This window comes from Vidua chalybeata, chromosome 3 (assembly GCF_026979565.1).
Source record: "Vidua chalybeata isolate OUT-0048 chromosome 3, bVidCha1 merged haplotype, whole genome shotgun sequence".
Classification (NCBI taxonomy): domain Eukaryota; kingdom Metazoa; phylum Chordata; class Aves; order Passeriformes; family Viduidae; genus Vidua; species Vidua chalybeata.
The window spans coordinates 30,303,231-30,325,629 of NC_071532.1; the positions used below are offsets into that span (position 1 = coordinate 30,303,231).

At 36.8% G+C, this 22,399-nt stretch overlaps 1 protein-coding gene across 1 annotated transcript in view; it reads right to left on the reverse strand.

Annotated features, from left to right (window-relative positions):
• Positions 1 to 3,331: 3,331 nt before the first annotated feature.
• SRBD1 (S1 RNA binding domain 1) overlaps positions 3,332 to 22,399 on the reverse strand; it is a 123,517-nt gene continuing 104,449 nt past the window's right edge. Inside the window, exons 19-23 of the mRNA XM_053939647.1 lie at positions 22,050 to 22,156; positions 19,313 to 19,489; positions 17,369 to 17,521; positions 6,617 to 6,801; positions 3,332 to 4,312 (exon numbers count right to left, since the gene is read on the reverse strand). Of these exons, the coding sequence (XP_053795622.1) occupies positions 4,023 to 4,312; positions 6,617 to 6,801; positions 17,369 to 17,521; positions 19,313 to 19,489; positions 22,050 to 22,156 (912 nt within the window). The 3' untranslated portion in view covers positions 3,332 to 4,022. The remainder of the gene's footprint in view (positions 4,313 to 6,616; positions 6,802 to 17,368; positions 17,522 to 19,312; positions 19,490 to 22,049; positions 22,157 to 22,399) is intronic.

Below are 22,399 nucleotides of genomic sequence, written 5' to 3' on the forward strand. Positions count from 1 at the left end.
GGTCTAAAATTGTCATCATTTGCTGTTATGAGTGACTCATATCTGATGAAATACCCAACCATAATTCTAGATGGTCAGCTCCTAGAAATACCTGTCAATAAGCAGTGATCTCCAACAGCCTCCTGGCAGGAGGTACCTGTAGGCAGCACAGAATTACAACATCCACCAGAGGGACCATTTAGAGGCTCAAGTGGAAACAGGCAATTGAAGTTCTCTATAAACTAGTAACTGAGGTTTGCTGTGAGAAACACAGACACATCATTTACTTGTGAAGCTTTATAGAGTATGGATTCAAAGGGATTTCTCAAAATGAAACACTTCTAAACAGTTACAGTTTCTACATGCCCATGAGGCAGGTGAGGAAACTTTGGGACCAGTAAACAGAGGTGCTCTCGAACCTTTAGGTGGTCTCTAACAGGAAGGAATGGAATTACTGACTGACCCAACCTTTATGTAGCCCTGGGGACACACAAACTCCCTCACTGCTCTTTCTGAAACCTTGAACAAAAAGGAAACAGAGTAACTTGGACTGGCATTATCAGCTTGTTCCTTCCACTGTCTTACAGGATTGATAGTCTTGAAGCTGGATGTCCTTAAGCAGAGCTAAGCAGGTACATGAATTCCCCTCAGCAAGTCTAGAAAAGCAAGGTGCTATTCAGGCTGAACCGAGAACTCACTCAGCACTCACTTCACAGTGGGTAAGGCTCCTTATAGAAAGCTCTGAAATTAGACAAATATGATTCATGTTTGGTTTCTAGCTTCCAGGCATAGAGTTTCTAAGTGTATTTGTTGTTAAATAAATACAGACACCAAGTTCAAGACATAGTACCACAAAGCTGTTAGATTATTTGTTCTCCTGAATTATGCATTACTTTCTGTGGTATGCAGTTTTTCTAACACAAGTACCCCACAAAGCCCAAATTCCAGCATGTCTATATGCCATATGGACCAGCTTCTCCAAACGTCTGCTCCTCATGGAAATTCTATTTGTTTTCCTATTGATTTTATTATGTTTAACAGCATACTAAATCATTCCTGAGGTTGACAAGTTTCTGGAAAATTGATATATGCTGTCTAAAACTGCCTGAGGCAGGAATAAAACCAAAACAAATGGCTTCTTTTAAACTCTTGTTTTGCATTACTACAGCCAGGCATACAAGTGCCATCTTGCTTAGAAGAAGAATTCTTCTCCTTTGTGTAATATCTGAAGCACAGGAAATCTTTAGAAGCTCTTCTTATGTGTCTGCATATCAGGGGAAGGTGATTGCAAAATAGCAGACTATTTGAGTGAGGGTGGGACTAAAAAGGCAGACTGTCATCCAAGATCAATGGGCTGGATTTTCTCTCTGGGGAGAGGTGGAACTACACTACAAGGTGTGTAGATGCCTTGGAATCTACAGCTTAAGGCAAAAGTAGAATTTTTAGTGAGACTTAAAGACTTGTATTTAATTCTTCTGAGAAACTGTACTTTGAAGCAATTAACTAAGATCAGGAGGAAGCGGGGGTTTGTTTGTTTGTTTAAAAATTTGAAGGCATCACCATTAAGCAGTACTGAATTTGTTCCAAAGATTGGACACCATTTCAAATGGGGAAAAGCATCCATCCACGAAAAAAAATCATCTCTTGGTTCAGAAACTAAAGGGGGGGGATGAATTACGAAAAACAGTTTTGATGCTTTGATGTCAGAAATCTGAACAGTACAAGAATTCAAGATGAAATCTGAGAATTAAATTAGGCAGAAATAATTTTTGAATCTCCAAAGATCTGACAAAATCTGAGAAGTTCACATTATGCATATTCATCCTTGTTAGACTCACTGGGCTGTTTTAACTCCTGTGTTCTGGCAAAGAAAAAAAGAAATTGCAATGGAAAAATATTTTTGTGGGAAGCAGTTAAGGCACTCCACTAGCTGACAAATAATGGGATTACATTTGCAGAGCTGCAGACATTTAAGACATATGATATGAAGTCATATACTCCTCATTTTGGTGTGGTTAAAAAAATTTGAAGAGATAGACATGATATTCTCCTACAGTCCCTGTGATGACACAGGATAAGCTGCTGAGTTACTCTATGGAGAAAGCAAACTATTTATGAGTATGTACAATGAATTGTGGGTCAGTCTTCTGAGTAGGTAAAATACCTCCTGTGAATTGGGCTGGAAAGAGGACAGAGTCTCAAGATGTCTTGCATTTGGAGAATTTCATGATAATCCAAGAGACATACACAAAAATGTAAAAGATGCTACAGTCCTCACAATATTACAGATTAAAAAAAAGAATTTCAGTAACAAAAAAATACCACAGAAAGAGAAAATACTTTTTATATTATTCTAAATTGAGCTTCAGGATATCAAGTTTATCTCCTCCTTAGAGAAGGCCAAGCAAATCCAGTTAATTTGCTGAGTGTTTAGATACTGCAGAGATCATATATAAAGTTTAACACAACTTAAATCATTCTACTAATGGACATACTGCTGTAAGCGAATGTATCACCTGCAGGAAAAAAAGTAATTTCAACTTCTTTGCTTTCCATCTGTTTTTCAAGACAGTAACATGGTATTACAGTTTCTAATTTCATAACAACAAAATATACCTTGCAGAAGTATTACAGGAAAACCTAAAAAGGCCTGTGAAACATGATTCCAAGCTGTGCTGACTTTAACATAATAGAAAATGGTTGTCTTTTCTTCAGTGGACAAATGCATTGAAGCTAGTAAGATCTGTCTTCCTTTTCTTCCATCTGCTAAATGATTCTTTAATCTCCAAAATACACTGCCTACAGCTGGCTCATCATTTTGAAAACTAAAGCATAGAGCTGGGAGCTCAAACTGTGCTAACTTTTTCCTAACTCATGCATAGACCCCGTGCCAGCAGCTACTTGGACATTTGTAGTTAGAAACCTTATCACTGAAGGTCTTTGATACTTGCTATAGTGTATTTGGGCTCATCTGTTGCAGACCAGAGCTTCTGCCAACTCACAGGCAAGTTGGATGACTGCAAAGGAATAAATGCCAAACACACCAAAACTCCCTGTAAAGACTACATATATACACACATATATATATATATATATATATATATATATATATATCTGCTGTTGCTGGGAACTAATCTTCCAGTATACCTGTCCTTTGCAAACTTGGCTCAAGAGGTAAGTCCTTTTAAACACCACCAAAATACCACAAAACCAAGAAGTCTCTAGTTAGAAGAGACAAATCTCTGCGCTAGGCACTCCTAGCGTGAAACAGTGAGCACTCAAAGTGTTAGTGATTAAGCATGTGTTGGAATGAACGACAACTAGGACTGTTAAACTACTTGTAGAACCAGTACACAGAAATGTTTTTATTTTGCAGCAGTATAGAACAACACAAATGTCTTTTGACACCTTTGAGCAAAGTTACTTAAACTGCAAGGTACATCCAACTGTGTTAATACATGATAACTGAACAAGCAAACATAATACAGGTAAACAGACGTCAAATAAATTACAGATAACTATTTCTGAACCATCAATAGTTTTAGCAGATGCTTTTTCCTCAGTCTGCTTTTGATGCAACATCATTACCACTTAACTTCAAAAGATCATTTTTTCCTGCCACTAGGAGCCCTACTTTAGACTGTCAACCAGAAAACAGGCAAACTGAATGGCTGTTTTTTGGGAGGGGAGCTATAGATGTATCTGCTTGTGCAGTACTAACTGAAGATTAAGATAGCAAATCTTGCAAAGACAACAGATAAAAGATCTGTCTGACAGCCCACTGGAGCTTCATTTGCTCTGCAGACAAAATAACAAGGTTGCTTGGAGGTAATCCAAAAAACTGTTCCAACAATTATTAACAGAAAGGATACAAGAAATGTGGTAAAACTGTTAAACTAAAATTAAAAAAAAAAAAAAAAAAAGCAAGGCGCTGAAGGCTTCAAAATGTGTTCATTTTCAACATTCATTAAATGCCTGACCTTCCATAACCTTGCTGACATTACTTATCCTTTAAAGTCAAGGCTCAGTTACTGAAACCTCTCTCATAAAACACGAATAAGATCCAATGTTATCCTCAGTCGAGGAATATCAACATTAAGCACTTTAACTTCCACTCTTTCTCCAGGACCTAGGCCCAGGCTTCTTCTCTTCTTCACTTTAGAGAGTTTTGCTTCTGTTATGTTTCGCACTGGAATCAAACCTGCTTTTCCCACACCAATATCAACAAAAACTCCAAATGGCGTTGCATTTTCAACTTTTCCAGTCAAAACAGCACCAACACTTAAGTCTTCAAAGCAGACTATGCTTCTCTTGAAGTCAGGTTTATCAAAATCTGTTACAGGAAATAAGAAACACAAATAAGACTCTGGAGAAAAAGAGTTTCTAAGAGTTGTTTCCAGACGATTGTTTCTAATTAATAAGTCATCCCAAGGTAGATCTTGTGTCCCTAACTGCTTTCTGTACATTTCTAAATAAAGACCTATCTGTGATATAACTTGTTTCTTATATTTTATGAATCAATTGAAAAGGCTTAGATTATTAAGTATACTGAATTTTGTGTAATGAAACTAACATAAGGGGATCAGAAGCATGTTGTATAGTAGGCAGTGACTGAAAGATTCTTTTAAACTTTCTCAGATCTATGGAGAAAATACTTGAGTTGACTTGAGCTACATCAATTACACATGAAATTCTCTTCCTGTAGAAATTTCTACATATTCACAGGAAGATGAATACTCAGTTTCATCACATACTAAATGAAAAGTCAGCAATGCACTATTCTTAGGCTTGCTGTTCATCTGCACCATGACATCACATGAGCTTCATCACAGTGCTGCTTTGCACTGACAACTTGAAAAATCACACAGGCATGATCATAAGCAGGGATTATACTGGGATATTAATGTTCATATTCTGTACTTAAGGGCACAGATAGAGTTTTTTTAAACTCTTTTATTTCCCTACCATTTTCTGCTCCTTCAGAAAACCCTTCTGAGTCATCTCAACAACTTCTCTAAAAATCTTTTCCTATCACTGTTTGACCTTTCCAAGATATGATAAGGACTGAGATTTTCCACAAGGAACATCACCAAACCAGAACTGCAATAATTTTTCTCTGCTTGCTTTTGAGAAATAAAATTCAGCCTAAACAAGTTCATAGCTAAAATCCACTGGAATTTAATCAGTCTGTGGATCTGCACTGGCTTTGCATGGCAATATTTTGGTAGGGGTGTATCTGTGGGCTACTGTGAGTGGTGGCTTCTGCAGCTTTGTCTGTGTCCAATAGATCCACTGCTGTCCAAGGCTGAGCCCATTAACAATAGTGCTAAGTGCCTCTGGGATAAAATATTTTAAGAAAAAAAAAAAAAAAAATCCCTGTGCAACAGCAATTGCAGCCCAGGAGGGAGAAGTGAGCATATGTGACAGAAACAGCTCTGCAGACACCGAGGGAAGGAGGAGGAAGAGCTCCAGATGCCAGAGCTGAAATTCCCCTGCAGCTCATGGAGGGCCCTACACCAGAACAGGTGGATGCCTGAAAGAAGGCTGTGACCCTGTGGCAAGCCCACACTAGAGCAGGTTTTCTGGCAGGACTTGTGACCTCACTAGGGAACAATGAAAGTCTGTTTCTAAAGGACTTCACTCCATGGAAGGGACCCACGCTGGAGCAGTTCATGAAGAACTGCAAGGGGCCCATGGGAAGAACTCATGATGAACAAATCCATACATTGGAGACAATCCATAAGTCTACTAGGCTGCCTTCTCCAATCACAGTCCGTCTAAAGTAATACTGAATGTCCTAGATCAGCAGAATATGAGTATTTCCACTGAAGATTCTCTCTTTTGCTTTTATGTCTTCCTATGTTAATAGTCTATCCTACTATAATTTAGATGTGAGATCACCAGAACAAAATGAGACACAGAAAATACATATTTTCAAGATCACAAACGGGGAATATTTAAAAAGCAAGCACAGAAACCATTAATGAACTAAAAAAGGGGGACAGAAATGTTGGTTTGGCTGTTTTTTAAGTATAGGTTTATTATTTGTTATTACAAGCCTGCATCTTTGCTGTTTATCTCCTGCTGTTGTAAGAGAATCCAGCTGTAAGTTTCATTAAACAACAGCATCCCCAGATGTTTTACTTCACCTTTCTTTTCCTCTACCTCAAAGTGTTCAGTACCACTGCAGGTTTTAACCAGAGTAGCCAACATGCTTCAGTTACACTGGTCTCCCAGAAACCAGGGCAATAAAAGAGCGGAACTACACACTACTGCTCCACAGAACTTTATTGCTACTGTTTCACCTTGGTCTCTGCATTCCCCTCTATGATGGAGAGCCAACACAGATTCAATCAGTAGAGAGTCAACATATTGAAATTGTTTCATTTGTTAACAGCCATACAACTCCCCTTCCTATGGCTGAAAATGCCATGATTTAAGACAGGATTCACACCTACGTACAAAACTGAAAAGAAACATCTGACTATGATCTAGCCTTTACTTTGACTGAGAAATGAAATGGAACTACATGTCCATGAAAACCTACTACTGATTTTCAAAGAAGAAAATGTGCTGTTTTAAAACTAATATGTAGAAGAAACAATCTGAGATTACAACCTTCCAAACTAAGGTTTACCTGTTCGGATGTCATAGCCTTCAGGCTGAGTGAGACCATCAATGATCAGCTGCAGTGTGTGCACAGTGGTATTGAGCCTTTTGGCTGTACCTTCCAGTCCTTCCTTTTCAATTACCACATTTACTTTTTGCTGCATATCTGATTTTCCTATGTCATTTGCATTTCCTCCAATGAGAGATAAAAACCTAGGAAGTTCAAACAAAGAAAAATTTGTAACATCCTTTAGTGGGAATTGAACCTTTGCTCTATTATTTTTTCATTGATGCATGAACAAAACTTCTGATCAAATATATGAACAGTTTCTCAAGTGCATGTCCTCTCAACTCATCACTAATCTGACACATAAATGGAAACTTAGAGTCTATCTGTATATGTGTATCTTCTGGAACATATTGCAAAATTAGAAGGAAAATAATAAAATGCAATTAAAATTTCTTCTCAGACCAATTATTTAATCTCACAATAAAACTGAATTTCCTTATTACTGAAAGATGTCTTTTGCCATCAAAGTTCCCTAGAAATCAGTGAGAGTTACAATGTTATTGTAATTGTCACTCTCATTCAAATTAGAATGAATGGCAATTTAGTAAAGCAACAATGAATACTCAAAATATTAAATTAAGAATCTTTAACCCAACTTAAGAAAAGCTTTGCATGAAATATTTCTCCTGTCTGTGAACTTCATGATTAAGAACAATTAACTTTTCAGACACTAGGTAATCATTAAGTTAAAGTAGTCACATGATACAAAGTCAAACATCCTTATCTTCCCTTATTGTCACATACATACAAACATTGCAGAGAGAGAAATTTGGACTGGTATCCAAAAAGCTGAAAAGAAATAAAAATAAATACTTCTAAATAATTATGTCCTGACATGTGATCTCCGCCATGACCTGTATCTCACCATGAATAAGCCTCATCTACCCTGCTTTGTCATGCCCCTTATTGTTGACAGGAAGCACAATTTTTTTTGCACGTTCTCCACCACAGCAGGCAGGTAGAATTATTGTTCCTGTCCTCCAGAGTCTGATTAAACATTCCTTCCAAATTCCTAAAAAAGATTCATTTTTCCTTTCCTTATCCTGCTTCACAACAAGTGTAAACTACAAGTTTCAAAAGAAGAGCTGACCAGCTCTTGAACTTGTTGGGAGACATTCCAGCTCTATAAGAAAGCAAAAGCCCCTAGTAGTCAACCTTCCTTCCCCTGCCAAAATACATGCAGGGATGCATTTTTATCAAAAACCTGAGGCTAGTATTTCTTTTGTCAGGAGACCCAGCGTATTTTTTGTTTTGTTGTTTCCTCTTTTTAACCCAAGGAACCAACTGATATTATTTCAGGTGGTGAGCAATAGGAAGTTATATGGATTGAAACACAAAACTAAATTTATTTTTGACAAAATATAAATTGAAGAGACATAATTAAAGCAATATCTCACTTTCAGTAAATCGCAAAATTCATCTTTGAGCATAAGGGCAAAGCTTCACTTAAAAATGCCCATTAATTTTGCTGAAGGAGGACATCTGTTACAATTGGCTGTCACAAGTTCCACTTTACTGAATTCAAGTACAAGCATAGTGACTTAAGTATACTGGTAGCTCAAACACAGAGATTTGGACTTGGTAGTGATAAATATAATTTTCACTATTTTTTTAGTGCATACACATCTTTCATGCGGCAGTGTATGATGAAAATTAATAAGGACACTGTGGATGGTGCTGTTCTCCATATTTACTGAATTTTGCTTTGACTGCATATCAACTTTTGACATCACGTTTTAAAGTAGTTTAAGGTGGTTTGGAAGCAAGTATACAGCAAAACAGATGCAAAACGTTTTATAGTATCAAGTGCAATTTTTTTTTTCTGTAAACTAACAAACTACACCACTACTATTCGAATATTTTGTCTAATAACAGATACAAAAAAATATGAGATGTTCTGTGAAATGAAACCACCTTCTTTTGCAAAGGAGCCCCAGAAGTGGTTGTAATGACAATGCTGAAAATGAGCCCAGGCCCAGGTGAAGTGTTTCTCCCCAGACTGCTGGGGGCTGCTGGATGCTGACACAGGACAATGCCCCACCAGAGCACTAATGACAGGCGGCAGCTGTCCCAGCTTTGACTGACGTGCCAGATGTAACATGACAAACCCGACCAGCCTCATGACTCAACCTTCTAAATAATGTATGCTTTACCACCCACCCCTATAAACAAGTTTGCTGACATTCACGTACTTGGCTTTATTTCACTTCAAATGGAAACTCAGCTTGAGTATGTCCAAGTAACATTTTCTCACCATAAGGATTTCGCATTGACTTCGTAAATTGATCACGGGGTGGGTTTCATCAGTAAGAACTGCAACCACACAAAACAGCCACCAGCGTGTATTAAAAAAGCCCTGTTACATACAAAGATGCTGGATGTGTGGATAATGCAATCAGAATGAACGGTGTTACGTGCACATGGCTGGAAAGAAAACCAAACAGGACATAATCCAAGTGCCTGAGCTTTAAGCACAATTCATGAAAGGGGTTTTGCCCCTGCTCCTTCCTTGCCTCCCTCTGGACATTCCAAAGCATTTATTTGAAATTAAGAGTGATTCCTCATCTAGGCAAGGGTGGTAGGTTTGGGTCCTATGTTATCAATTACAATTGTGTAAATAACTTATTAATGTGATTACTGCTCACAGGAAAATCTTGGCTCCACCTGAAGATGTTGCTTAAACATGTGCCCATGTCCAAGAACATGAGAAGTCCCACCAACTTCTACAGAATTTTAATGTTCTAAAAATCAGGCATTTTGTTAAGAATATTTCATAATTATGAGTTATATATCACAGGCAAAACAGAGCACTGTAACAAAGCCCAGCATGCACATATGCAGAGAAGAAATACTCTTTATAAGAAATAGTATCACTTGTATTTTGGAAGTTCCATTTTAGGACAGGTTTTGGTAAAACCCATGTATTAAAAGAATTTCCAAATTAAAGTAACTTCTTAGTGACTGCAGATGCAGTTAGTTTTAGAAATACTGTTGAATCTAATTACATATTTAATGTATCATTTTTACTCAAATGAACATAGCCTGAGGGCACTTGGACTAAAAAAAAAAAAAAATCACTATAAAGCACAACTCTCTGACTGAACAGTGGTGCATTATATTGATAATTTCTATTTTAAAATATCACTGCCAAGAAAAAGTTAATTTTCTCCTTATTAAAAAAACAACCCATCAACCTCCTCCAAGAGTTATTTCAAAGTCAGAAAAAAAGCAACAGACATAGTTGGTACTAATACTCAGATACGGCTATGGGGGAAAAAAGAGGTTTCCCTTAATTAAAATATTTTGATCTTAATGTCAAACTATCTCACCACAATCCTTGAAATATCTCACTCACACAATTTCTAAACAGCTCCAGCTGCACAACATAAGAACATGAATTATCTGTGCAAAAATGAAAGTCCTTAAAGCATTTTCCTGGTTACATATGTGGAATAAATAATACATTGCAGTAGCTCAAGTGCTATGTTTATCTATCAGAAAGACAAAACCTAAAGAAAGTTAACTGAAATGGGGAAGATGAGACATTTTTTTTTTTTTAATGAGGTCATTCTTATAAGATACATAATCCTTGCTTCTTCAAATGCTGAGTATGTGAATGAATGGTGAACTTTCTGGTCAAGGTACATCAACTCAGATAAAAGCTGCCAGAGTCTTAGGAAGAACAGGGTGAAATTTAAACAGTTTAGAACTTTGAGTTTTATGGCTTTGAGATACAGAGAATATTCAGAAACCGTTGCAATAACCTTCATTTTAAAAGCAATCTTTGCAGTCTTACAGGACCTGCAGAGAATGGTCATGGATAAATGACTGATGTTTTTATTTAATACATAATTTCATCCATCTTATCCAGATAAAGAAAGAAAGAAAAGTAGCATAAATGTAACAAATAAGCACATCATGTTCACTTAACATACACATCTGCACAAAATTATAGCACAACCTTTCCAATGCTTAAAAGATAACGCAAGTTTCACTGGAATGCAAAAAATAGTCAGAAAAGAGTAAAACTTTTACCAAGGAAAGCCTACAGTAAATTTTTAAGAAGTTACTCTAACCTCCCCTCAAAAAGCTTCTTATAATGTGCAGGAGTTCTAAAGCTTTGCAAGGGCTTTAGTCACAGTCATTTCTGTTTTATGTAATCATTTCCAGCAACATGACTTAAGAACTGGGAGTACTGGATTCATTACATTACAGCAACATGATACACCATTACATCTTGTCACAGTACACACATGAATTAATGGTAAAGCAGCATAATCACTCTGAAAACAAAACAACTCTGCATTAGCATGCACTTTGTTAGGTAAAACGTATGTTTATGACAGTAACAAACTTAAATTATGCAGACATTTATGTTTTAGTAATGTTTTGAAGTGCAAAAACAGTATTTGTATAACACAGATGTTGACTGTACCACCAGTGATATGGATGCTCAATTTTTGATTACCAATGCAGACTATGTATCAAATAGTATTTGTGCATTGTGTTCTGTAATTCATTGCTGGACACAGAGAGCTAAAGACTCAAATATATCTAAAACTACTTATGTGGTTCAGCCAGACAAAGCTGTCTAACCAGTATGTTTTCAAAAGCATAAATTATGAATAATGTAGGTTATTTGACTGCATGCAGAAAGCACTCAGTCTATGACATTTTGAGCTTAGAAATTTTAAGAAACAATGAGTTTCTAAATGAGAAAAGAAATTCAGACACAGTTCCACTGCAGCATAGCCACTTTGCTCCCATACCATTAGTCACGCTGCTGTTGGCTGTTCTCATGACTACTGATATATCACATAACTGGAGTGCAACTCGAGATACAAAATAGTGAAACATGATTAGTTATCCACAAAGAACTAGTATACTACACTTAAAGGAGAAAATTCCATTAAAAAGGTCTTGTGAGGGATTTGCCCAATAATCTTTTTCTAAATGCAACTAGTGGGAATTTATGTTAGTCCCAAAAATTTCAACAAATTAAAAATACCATTTGATTTATGGGTCTAGTATTTATGGCGTAAATGGAGCATATTTCTCCATTATTTCCAAGTTCTTCTAATCATTCTTGTTAAGTGTATTTTACAACACATTAAAGTTTTAAAATTTATTGGATTTATTGGATGGCAATTGGCAGTGAAAGCTTTTTCTAGTCTTCTGTTTACTGACAAGATAACTTTCAAAAATATGGCCTCTAAAAATCCAGCTAAGTTAGCAGTAAAACCTGTGAATAAATTGACCTTTTAAAGTGATTAATATGAACAGTTATTTATAATACTTAATGGCCACAATTCTGCAAGTGTTCTCTGTAATTAGGGCTGTACATTGGCTATTGGAAATAGTCATAAAGTTTTATTAATTGACTGAGTTTAACTCTTTAAAGTTTCTTTTAAAAAGCTCCCAAAGGTAAGACTTTTTAAAGTATTAGTCTGCACATTAAATAACTTGAATACCCACACGTGTGTGTGCTTACATGCAAGTACAGTCTCATTTAAGTGGACAAAAGACATTTCTGATGTTTTTGTAAGGAAAGATGTAATGTCTTTGTACTCCTACCACAGTAACAACTCTTATCCTCTGTAAAAATATTCACATGCAGACTGCATTATTAAATAGAGCACAACAACTAGTTTTCATTGCTCAAATACCATACTAAGTAATAACTCCCTCCCTGATTTCTACTCCCCTTAAGCATTGCCTTAATTGTTCAGTGACAACTAGGGGACCTGGACAGAAGCAAGCCAGCCTGCCAGCAAGCTGGCAATGCTATCATAGGACAAGCTTCTAGTTGCATAAAGGGCAGGAGAGGAAAATCTCTTTATTTTGGTAGCCTCATCAACAGTTTTTCTTCTGCATTTTCCTATGTGCCAGTACTTGCCTTCAAAGCCAGCAAATGCAGCTTATCAACACAGCAAACGAGACACTATAGATCAGCTGTTACATCTACCCATGCAGAGTACAAGAAACACCAGGGATATTTGAAATATGACTGATTAGCCTATAATGGAATATAAACTGTTATCAACACAAACACCTTGCTGAAATGAGCGCCAAATCGAAGCGTTCTGTTTCAGTGATGAAAAAGCCCATGAACGAGTGCATGCTGAATTCCCTTGGGACTTTGAATTCCTGCTGAAGATATCAAGCAGCATTATCAATACACAGAGAATGACAAGATACGAATCTTCATTGCAGTGGCTCTGCCCAGTCTGTCAAAAACTTCTCTTAAGGCACAACCAACCACAGTGAGCAGGACTGGCCTCTACCAGGCAAGGTCCTAAACCTTGGTAATTAGCCAAGGCAGATCCTCACCTCTGTTATTCTAAGTCACAGCTTTACATCTTTTACATTGGCAAAAATTTGTATTTCTAGGTCAGGCTAAAATACAACCTGTCTGCCAGATGCTGCAATCTGTGGGCAGCAAATACACATTCTGAGTGCCAACCTTTTGCAAAAAGCATTTTAATGAGATTTAAATAAAAAAGTCAGCAAATGTTAAAATTCAGTCACATGAAACCAACTGTACCCAGCAGACTGATAGAACAAAGAAAAAACACAGCATTTTCTTTCCAACATTTTGGTTTATAAGCATAACCTGGTTGTAACTTCTGGGGACTTCCTAAATGTTTCCTTGGTTTTCCTACAATTCTTTAACAGTACACACCAAGAAACTGGATATGTTCTACATATTGTATTAATTGTATGTAGAAGATTCTGCCACTATAAACTGGTTTTCACATATATACTTTTCAAAAACTTAAAACATGCTTTTGCTTTGCAGGAAAATAGGCTGTCTATAAAGTTTTGAGGCTCTTATTTAGCTTTTTGGAAATTCCAGTTCATACTATTTAAAGGTGTTTGTAAGCTTGATCACTGCACATGACAAAGCCATGCTTTGACAGTGTGGAAACCATGAACAAAAATGCTTTGGTCTTCTGCAGAGCATGTTAAATCACCAGTAGGATATTTTCCAATTATTTTACAGAAATTGTACAGATTTTAAGTTAAGATGCTTAAATGTCATAAATCAATCATACCAGCACCATTTGTGCCACTGTAGTAAAGATTACATCAGCGTTTCCATTATAAAAACCCTATTTTTCTAAATCAGCCCTAAAAATTGGCTCCAGCCTGAAGTTTGGCAACCAAAGTCACCACTTGGGAGTAATTCTTTTAACCATATTTTTTTTTTAATGGATTGGCTTTTCAAGCTACAAAATCGTCCTGAAAAAGAAAATTAGTGGTTTCAAATTTGGGAAATTTCTATCCCTCAAAAACATTGTTTTAAAACCTGATAATTTTGCATGCCATAAATCTGCAATGTAGACTGCTGCCTTTGGGTAATTTGGCTATAAGCAGTGGCTAGAAATCACCATCCTATTTCATTTAAAAATAAATGCAATTTTCCATAAAAACTTTTAATCCAATAAAACTTTCAGAAACTACTTTCTCATAGCAAAATGCGGTAGGCATTGCATGAGGAAGCCTCTATGATTCACTTATGTAGCAGCTATTCCATACATTTTAATTTTGTGGTAAGAGGTACGTAATACTGGATTTTTGATCAAATATGATCATATTCAAGACAATTCTGCCCTTTGGCAGCACAGATCCACCTGTGAACTTGACACACTCCCTGACAGTTCAGTGTAAACACAGAAAAAGAAGAAATACTCTGATAGCACTAGAGCCACAGAACTCATTAAGATGTATTATTTAAAAAACTTTATTATTAAATACAGATTCTAACCTACATCTAACAGTTTCAATTTTTCTCATGCATTTTATTTTAAGTTATAAGAATCATCAATTAGGTTTTAAACTAGTTTAATTCTAGTATTCTAGAAGGACTTTCAGATATTGGCCAATTTCCATAAGACACCTCCAACCAACACCATGAACACGATTTGATCTTCAGGCTCTCAAAAGCTTTCTCACAAATGTAGGCTCAGCAAAAGGGAATTACAAGCCCAGTCCCATCCACTGCCTGTCAGTAAAACTCACCAACAGCCCTGATAAGCTTTGGACTGAATCCTCCATGCAGTCAAAATTCCTAGTAAATTTTTTTCCTAATTCATACTCTGGGAGGAAAAAAGGTTTGGAAAGCTGTTTTCATAAGTTCTAAGAAACTTAGTAGCTCATATGCTTTTTTTGAAAAGTCATTTTAAATATATAATCATTGCTAAATTATAGCATTAGTTGCTTGAGGGGAGGATGTCTGGTTTATATTTAGTCCTTATGTCACCAGCATCAATTTTTATTTTTACATATCTTGGCTTTTGTCAGTTTGCTGCAGAGATGTATTTTCTTTTCTCAAAAGAGCTCTTTGCCATGAAAAAACATTAAAGATATTTGCCCCCTTCCCCACACCATTTTGTGATATCAAGTTGCTGCACAGTCATACAATCTACACCATGAAAGTTATCACCTTCATATTTAACACGCTTTCAAGGAAACAAAAGAAAAATACAAATACTCTTGTCCATAAAATACATTCACAGAAAGCACTTGGAGACTTTTTTACCCCCTATCATACTATGTGTAGAGGTATAATAAATGTAAAAAGTAATACAACACAGAAAGCCAAAAGGATGAAGAAAAGACTGATACAATTGGTTACAGAGAAACATGCTACACTTGGTGTTGGTTTGGTGTTTCATTAGCAGATATAATTGTTTTATATTTGCTTTGTAATCAACTTATATTATTTGCATTAAAAAAACAAAACAAAACAAAAGCCCGCAACAAAATCCTGTATGGTACAATATTTATGACATGCATTTGGACCTAAATACTTCCTGCCAAAATTCTGTTCAGGATGGCAAAGTGTTTGGTGAGAAACAGATGGCACTGCTGGAAATCTGCTGTAAAATACCTGAATTATCCAAAGAGAGATGATGAGATAAGAGTAACACTGGTCTTCACCCATGTGACACTTCTGCACTGGCTTAGAAGCCATCAAAATCCGAGTCTGAAGCTGCACGCGTTTTAAGACTCAGCAAGGCACCTTCTAAGCAGTGTTGGCTGTGCAACGGGTGCCGGTCCCCTTGCTGAAACATGCACAAGCCTAGGACTCACACCACTGTCTTGGCTGAGATGTAAAAATCATGCTCATTAATTTTTTTTATTCTGTTTTTTGTTAAATAGTGCAAGCGATGGGATCCCAGTCAAATTTCAAGTCACAATTATATGATCTGTGATACCTACTAAAATTAGACAATTTCAGCTGTACGTAAATATCTGTTCTACTCCATGCAGTAATAATCCCACTCACCACTTCAGATATAAAAGTCACCTGTGCTGCTTTGGAAACAAAGCCACGATTCTTTATTTTCTGACCAACCCTCATGAAAATATTATATGTAGGGAAATGACTATAGTATTCCACCACTAGCTGCAAATATTTCTCTGCTCTCTAAAGCAACCTGTCCACATCAGGCTTTAAGGAAGGTTGGTAGATAACATTGTGACCTTTTTACACTTTATTAGTGTACCAGCGCTGGAAAGCTAAAAACTAAAATCTGAGTACTTGAAATTTAAATTGAATGAAATTCAATACTGAAAATCAAAATTATTTTTAAATAACCAATTAATTTTTCACATTGACTCCCTTACATCGACTAATCTCCAGTTAGGGTGACCAAGCTGCACACCCTATAAACCACCTACCAAACATAAGATCATTAAGATCAGGACCTTGACTGCTGTTTTTGCCCAAAGCTACACAGGGCAGAAACTTTGTAACAAATGTTGATGTGTAAAGGGAAGTAAAGGGAAATGGTAATGGAAAAGGAGAAACCAAAGTAATCTACACACTGCACAACTACAATAGACTCTACCAGGAAATTGAACAGTGGGTCCTAGAATCAGGCACAAAGAAGAATCAACTGTGGCAGGGAGAGGGTGGAAACAGAAGTTCACTGCATGCCTAGCAGAAGGAAAACATGGAGACCTATGGATAGAAAGAGAGAACAGGGTACACACTGAAGGGAAGGTGTCCTAAAAATGCAATGTTCTGTACGACTTTTTTAGGTAAGAAAGTCAAGCTTTGTGAAGTCAGAAATTCTGCATACCTTTTTGAGGTTTAAAGATGGTTTTGTTTATAAAACAGGAAGCACAAGTTTATTTGTCCAGGCATATGATCTCAACAGAGATCATAGGAATCTTAAAGCAACTGGCTACTGGTGAAATTAGCTTCAGTACTTTTTAAGAACCTGTTCAGTAAAGTTCAGTTGAAAAATAAATATGTGCCCATATATGGTAGGAGATAATGTTTTCTGAAAAGCAGAGTCCAATTTCAACCAGGGCTGCTGATAGAAAAGATCACAGCTTATAGCAGTATTTCAGAAGCACACATGGATTCCTAATTACTTTTTTCTGCCATACATAAAAACCATTCTCTTCTTTTAGCCACTTAGTAAAACAATTATACTATTTGTGTATTTGGAAACTTGTATATACATCTTAATTAGACCTTGTAATATCAACAATTAATTTTAAAAGCCCATACTAATGACACAAGCTCACATATATCCAAAGCATACCTTCTTCTTGAAGAAGGGGGTGAAAGCTTCAAAGCAATATCAATATTCCTGTTTTAAATGACTGAGCAGGCTGTTGTCAGAAAAAAATCAGTATTTTCATCTTAAATATTGATGGTGTCAATGGTTCAAAAGCTTTCCCATCACTTACCTCATTGCAATGTTGTAAGACTCTGGATGAATGCAAGTTTGGTCCAAAGGATTGGGCTGTTGTGGGGCACATGATGTTAGTTTACTCTTCTTTTTACTCAGTGCACCTGCTTTAGTCAAAAGTGCACGATTTCCAAGCTCATTTTTCTTATTACTGCCAGAAATCAAAAATGGACATGTCATTTTCAATTAAGATGATCTTGGCCCAGTATTCACACACAAAACCAATACATTTTTTCCCCTGAAGTCCTCAAAGAAAACAATTTATCAGGACACATTAAAGGCATCAAAATGACTCCTATTGCAAATGCTCCTTTCATGCCTCTGTTTTTTTTTTCCTAAATCACAAGTGGTTCCTGCTTTTGGAGTACAAAAGAGAATGCATTGAAGGACCTGAAACTAGCTCTGGTATTTTGGGCTCTACTCATCAACTGCTGGCAGACATGAAAACATATTTTCTTCTTTCCATATCAATTTTTAAAATAATCACTATTTGTTGAATTTCATGAAAAAAGCACAAAAATTATTTCATACAGCAATCTAAAGCCATCAAAGTGATTAGAAAGGATAAAAATAAAACTTCAAAGTTAATTTCAAAAGCCTCTGGTTATGTCACCTGGACCCACAAGAAGTGGTGTGGAGGCAGTGGTGTTAGAGCTTTACTTTGGCCTTAAAACCCATTTCTCAGGTTATACAGTGTTCCCAAATTTTACAGAATCTGACTAACATCAGAATTGTGTTCCAGGAAGGGTAAAAAACCCCAAAACAATGTTCACATTTCACCAGTGAACATTTTTGAAGGGGAAAAGCCATCAACCTTTTTTTCATTGGTTGTATTGCAGCATAAACTAGAGAAACTAGAACAGACTTGTACAAGGTAAGACCTATCAATCATAGAGAGCTTTGGAAGCAATTTCTTTGGTCTTCTGGTGCTTACAGCGAGCACCACTTGGCCTGCAGCCTATGCCTCTCTGCCAGATGGGCAACCAATCTGTACACCTTCCACCTGGGCAGCAAGCCAGTCCCTATGTGCCCATGTCCTGCCTGGAAATTACGCGTGTGCTGCTCGGCCAGCAGCAACTGGGAACACAGTATTGCTTCTGAGCACTGAGTTGGCTAAAACACAGCGTGTGCTTCCCAGGAAAATATTTTTTTGAGAAGAGCCAATGGCAAAAGTGTAATGATGGAGCTCCTGCCATGCCCTTTCTTAGTTCTTTATTTTGGAAAGAGAAATGAGAAAAGACAGGAGAAGAGATATTGTGCTAGAAAGGGCATTTTCAACTGTAGAAAGGTCAAGAGGAACATTATGAATGGCTGAAAGAGTAGAAGACTTGGTACGGAATCAGGGAAGGAGATGACAGAGAGAAGATGACACACTGTTGACAAACTGGATTTGTGAAAAGGCCTCACATATTTCAGACAGAAGACAGTCACATCACACTTGCTAGGCACAGGAGTGTAGCATAGACACAGTTTAATCTAGGCAGCTACTCAACATCCTCTTTCCAGGTAATGAAATGGAAACTCCAAAAATCTGCACTAGTTTACTACCATTAAGTTCTGCAGAATAATCTTTACCATATTAAATTAGTTAATTTACAGATCTCTATATTATGCCTGAAAAACAAGAAAACAAGACTAAAGTTTTAATATCTCAGATCACAACACTGCTGCATGACAATTTTTTTTTTACCAATTCAGTGGCAAAACTTTTAATTAAACTTACATATTTATCAAAACCCTGACTTAGAGGACTAGTCTGACAAGCCATGACTATTCAGGGGAAGATCTTCAACCATGGACTTTAACAAGGTAATTTGTTGTCTTTCAGAGCACAGTGGTATAGGATTCCTTGAGTCTCATGCAAGAATACAAAGCAGAAAAAGGGGAAGTCTTCTCATTCTATTTTAGATAATTTATTCAGAACAGTTAAAATCTCTATTACCTGCAAAAAGTCTTTATATATTCTTGATTGAATCTGATAAAGCCAGCACATTGTTGGAAGGTTTTGGGACCCAAACCTTTAACTTCTTTGAGCTGTTCTCGGTTTATAAATGGTCCATTCTTCTCTCGCCATTCAATTATATTTTTAGCCCTGTTAGTATTCAGTCCTGCAATGTGTCTAAGAGAAAATGTACAAAATAATTTTATTACCATTGAACAGTCATTACTGCAAGTGCTACCCATTACAAGGATACACATTCCTATAGACATCTAGTTCACAAAACTTAAAAACTGCTAAGAAATTAGCAAATAGACTCCCAGACCAAAGGCATTGTCTGAAAAGGGACCCCTTCTCTTAGTTCTGTGGAAGGAATCCACTCAAGCCAAGAAAACTTCGTACAGCAATCCAGTTCTGTACATGCCTAACTAGTAAGTCAGGGATGTGTAATTTATGATCTGTTGGCTCTTTCCGTAATGCCACTTCAATTTGTCATGTGTTATGGCCTGCCCCCAGCTGCCCTCTTCAGGAAACAGCATGGGAGGAGGGCTCAGAACAGATAAATTGTTCCTGTAAGAACAGCTCCCTCTCCACCCTTCCAATGGTACTGAAACACCTTGCCTTGCACATGCAGGGCTCATGTCTGCTACCCAGAAGGAGAGTGGCTGGGAGCAGCTTGCCTTCCTCAAACGATTGAACTGATCCACAAAGCTTGTTTCTTTTCTCTGAGCTCTTCTTGAAATAAAAAACAGCTGGGAACAGGCCGGGAACATGACTTGTTCTGAGGGTAACTTGGACCTGGCCAAGAACTTACCTGTGAAGTGCAACAGCAGTTAGCCAGGCTCCTTCAGGAAGCTATGGGTTTGCAGCACATTTTCTGTATGTTCATGTATGTTCTGTATGTTCAAGTATGTGAGCAAAACTTTCTCTGTGTGGAGTATGTTAATCATGAAAAAAGAGAAAAGAGCTCTTGTGGGGAGTAACACATGGCACTAGTGAAGGAAATATCATCCACTAGGCTCTATCTATCTATCTGATGCCATTGCTTTAAGCCAGCAGCAGCAGTGACCTGTTTGTGGAATGGCATGAACTGATTCTAGAAAAACACCAGTAAACCCAGCAAGAGTCATAAAATCTCAGGGGGAAAAAAAGAAAAAAATCTTTCCATTATTTTCATGCTTAAGCAAAATAAATAGTCCAAAGTTGATGAAAGCTCAGAATTAAATTAGAGGGACACACCTTTAACCATAGACAGAATATTAACCATTAGGAATGGAATTTTCTTCAAAAATTTCTTAGAAACATTGAGAAGTCCAGCTTATTTACACTGATGCAGGAACATTACACAGTTGACAGAATTTTCCACTGATGACCTCAAGTCTTTCGAGCACAATACTCAGCAGATTGATGCAAATACTGTAGCAGTGTCATCCCTTCCCTGTGTACTATGTGTCAAGAAGTGTATTTGATGCATCAGAAACCACAAACAGAAAGCTCTGCTCAGGCTGCAATCTCGTTATGGTGACAATCTTGTAAACTGGATGTCTGAAGGAAACTTAAGACTGCATCTACACAGAACAGCAGACTAGAACAATTGTAAGCCAGGTTAATTAGACCACACAAAATACTGACACAATGTGGTTACCACCTGTAGCCCTGTCTGGACAGGGTTACCCCACATTCAGTTTTGTGGAGGCACAGTAGCATTTCAGGCTGATGCTTCCTGCTGAAGTGGACAATATAGCTGTTCCTTCTGACTCAGCTTATTCAATTATTCTATTCTGTTGATTCTATGAATGAAAGCTTCATTTGTCATTTAGGTACCTTGCTTTCCACTTACTTTCTTCCTAAAAGCTGATCTAAATCCAAAAGCATGTAAGACAGAAGAAATCAGGCACCGGGCAGGGGCTGGAGACGCAGAGAAAGAATATGGAAGTGGAAAACCAAAAAGCATAGAAAGAGAGCCTCTTCCAAAATATGGAAAGATGTTTTTAAGAAAGATTCTAAGGGGCTAAAAAATTAAAATATAGAGCTAGCAAAACCTCATTTTTCCTACCTTTCATACCTAATATAATTTTCATTACTGATTATGGACAGAAGATTATGGACATTCTTTTCCTTCCCCTCCTACTATGGAGGATGACAGCAGCACTTTTGCTCTTCTGAGAGTTTGTCACCTAAACAATACTGAATTCTACACACTCAAGAGAGAATGAGCTTTTAGTTTCTAACCCTGAAAAATAAAGTCCAGAACATTCTTCAAGTAAACATGGCATAACTACTTAACAAAAAACAAACAGTAAAAAGGGATAAATTTTTCAAGTTTCCCCTTAAATCTTTCATCTTCTCCTTTCCTCACCCAAGTTTTACAACTTGTTCCACTTAAAAGTACCTATAAAAATACCTTCTAAGAGACAAAGTACATTTGAAAATACCTTTCTCCATGTAAAAATACATATTACTTATATCACATTTTTCTAAAATTGCAGTGTTGGCTCAAAATTTTTAAAGATCTGTTTTTCTCTGAGGCATAGTTTTACCCTGGAGAATCACACATATCCTTAAAACCTGACTCTTAATGATTCAGTGAAGTACTGTCTTACTGCATCACTTTTATGTAATTGGAAGTTTAACACAAGAGCCATTTGCTCCAGCTGAGCTTGAGTCAGATGGCAGACTAAACAGAGACGCTGTGATCCAGAGCCATGTAATTACTGGAATAGGAAAATGTTTCACTCACCTTAATAGTATTTCTGAGCAGATGTTAATATCAACTCCTACAAAGCTGACACACTCTTCAACCACACTATCCAGAGTTGCTTTGAGCAAAGTCTGCGATACATCATGCTGAGAAACAAAAATGGAGATATCTGGTTACTAAACTATCGAAGTGTACATAAACAGGAACTGCATATAGCACTAACATCAATAAAATAGCTGTTGGAACTTAACAATATCTTTTGTGAGGGTAAAAAATTTAAAATTACCGTTAAAAATATGAATTGTAGAATATATTTTTAAATTGTCCCCAGTATCTCTTTGAAACCATCTTTGTCATGATACAAATCTCTAGAATAAAGACACACTTCA